Genomic DNA, 2500 nt, shown 5'->3' with positions numbered 1-2500 from the left:
TGTCCTCTCTCGCCGTCGTCCTCGCCTGACTAGTGTCCTCCGCGAAACCATGTCACTTCTCGTGGTGTTGCTCGAGGCTGGCTGACAGACACTCTTCAGTCACTAAGTAGTGCCGCAAAGAGACGTGTTGGTTGACAGAAAGACTCACGTACACTTCGAAACTGGTCGAAAAGTTTAATCTATGTTTTTTTGTTGGAAAGTGGAGCTCAGGTGTAAATCGTCGTCGGTTTGTGTGAATGTTTATCACCTCTTAGATCTGTCTATCACCTGAAGTGACTGTGTTTACACCTTACAAAGATAAGCATTTGTAGATCTGAAATGTTTCATAGTAAATGACGTTGACACCTATGTTGTGACTTTGTGTTCAAATACTCGTAGACTTTGAAATTATTTCTTAAGGAACGGTTTTGTGTTCATGTCTCACGTAAGTGTTTTGTGATAGACTTTCCTAACGCCATAGAGCCAAAGGCTCAGATTAGATATACTGTAGTGTATTTCGTCTTATAATTGTAATACTAGACTAAATAAATAAGGACTTTTTGTATGTTCCACTGTTGTTACACCATATCTTTGAGAACTGTAAGTGGTTTATCTTCAAAAATCTTCATGTTGTGCACTCGGTGTTCTGCTCCTATAACACTCACACCACAAGCATATATATTCCGAGTCCTCTGAGACAGCCGAGTCAGTGTTTGAGGTAAGCCGAGAAGCCTCTTTGCCTCTGTTTAGTGAATGTGTTTTAGCTGATATTTTCACGTCCCTCTAGTGCTTGACACAAAACTGTGGAGACTTTAGAATAGGTCATAAATGAACTGTGGAGCTCAGTTATTGCCACAGCCTCTCTTCTTAGTGACAAACGGGGAAGCTTTAAAAGGTCTTTGAACAAGCTGTTGAATAAATATGCTCATTCATTGTTAACGGAGGATGGTGTACATGGCAGGAACTGTGTTTGAGAACATACGGTACATCATGGACAGAGAAATAAAATAACAAGTGTCTTTTTGTTTGGCAAGAGCCACATTTCTTGCATGCACGAATCTCCAAGACAACAAGTCCAGCCGAACTCTCAGTAAGGACTCAAATATTTGCACTGCACCGTATAGTGAGTCGCCCCGAAAGAACGGCATCTGAGCCTGGACGGTGGCGGTGCGTGCGAGGACACAGGATCATCACTTGAAGAACTGTCGTGTGAGTGATGTAATGTTAACAAGTGTATTATAGGGCAGTAGCTTCCCTCTCAGCTGATCACAAGCGGTTCCTAGACTGTTTTTTTTTTAAAGAATTTAAAACCAGAGAGAGAGAAGAGATATATATATTTATTTACATATTACGGGGCAGATTTTAAAATTAGTTTAGGAATCTGTGGTATTCTTGTTTTTACTGTGTACTATTAACTGTATATAACATATATCCACATGAAAAAATACTATCGAGTGACCCTGTACCACCAAAAAGAATTCTACGACAAGGTCTCGTACTACACACACATTGCTCGTGTTTAACTCACGTACTCTGCATCTTAAACTCCTCTGTATTTGCCAAGGAAGTAAATTACACGTTGTACCCGCGAAAACACATACCTCAGTCGTCGGTGAAATCAACCATCACGAAATTGACCAACGCCAGGAATAAGAGCAAAAAAAAAAAAGAAACTGACGAAGGAACAATATAACCGAAAAGGAAAAGAGAATCGACGGCGTTTGCAGCGTACCTGGAGGAGGAGGAACAAGCCGGAAGATATATAAGAGGCGCGGGCATCCATTTTGGGAAGGACGTCAAGGTGATTACACCACATGAGCGAAATATTCAAAGAAGGGTGCTTTTAAATGGAGAAATTGCTTCAACATGTACTTTCACTTGTGGTCGTATAACAAAAAAATATTTTTGTTTTCATATCAAAAGTATACACATTAGTACTTATTGATAAGCTCTGAAGAAGGGGACACAGCAAATTAACTATTAAGATAAGGCGAAGGAAGGAAAAATAACCTTGAAATGCTCTTTTTTCTATCTAATCTCAAATAAACTCCACGTTAGAGGAATGAAAATATTTTGATATCACGAATCAACAAACACACGCGATAAAGCAATAGAGCCGGAAATCGACTCACAAAATTTCTCGCAAACCGCACTCTCTCCTTTGTTATTTTGTCAGTGGTGTATGACGCGAATGATTAATCATATTCAGCGTTGGTAAAACCCTAAAAAAATAATGATAATAAATAAATGAATAAATAAACACATGTAGTGACACGTATGTAACTGGACTGGATATTATTTATGGACACTGACGACATAAATTCTCCAGAAAACCACTGAACAGTGCGCAGGAAATGTAATAAGACTCAACAGTCGCACGTCAGTCTCCTCTACCTGCACAAACGTAGTTACCCGTCTAAAAAGAACGAAGAAAACTGTAAACTTAGTTCTGTTGTTCATTGAGGGTAAGAAGTTTAAAGAAAAAAAAAAAGACAGAGAAAAAAGAAAAGACATACTAGCC

At 39.2% G+C, this 2500-nt stretch overlaps 1 protein-coding gene across 1 annotated transcript in view; it reads left to right on the top strand.

Annotated features, from left to right (window-relative positions):
- Window positions 1-2500, top strand: part of LOC125033291 (zwei Ig domain protein zig-8-like) — a 160962-nt gene that overhangs the window by 447 nt on the left and 158015 nt on the right. The window contains exon 2 of the mRNA XM_047624673.1: window positions 1108-1188. Within this exon, the coding sequence (XP_047480629.1) occupies window positions 1108-1188 (81 nt within the window). The remainder of the gene's footprint in view (window positions 1-1107; window positions 1189-2500) is intronic.

The sequence above is a fragment of the Penaeus chinensis genome, chromosome 16 (genome assembly GCF_019202785.1).
Source record: "Penaeus chinensis breed Huanghai No. 1 chromosome 16, ASM1920278v2, whole genome shotgun sequence".
Taxonomy (NCBI): domain Eukaryota; kingdom Metazoa; phylum Arthropoda; class Malacostraca; order Decapoda; family Penaeidae; genus Penaeus; species Penaeus chinensis.
This window is presented reverse-complemented; position numbering and strand designations above follow the sequence as displayed.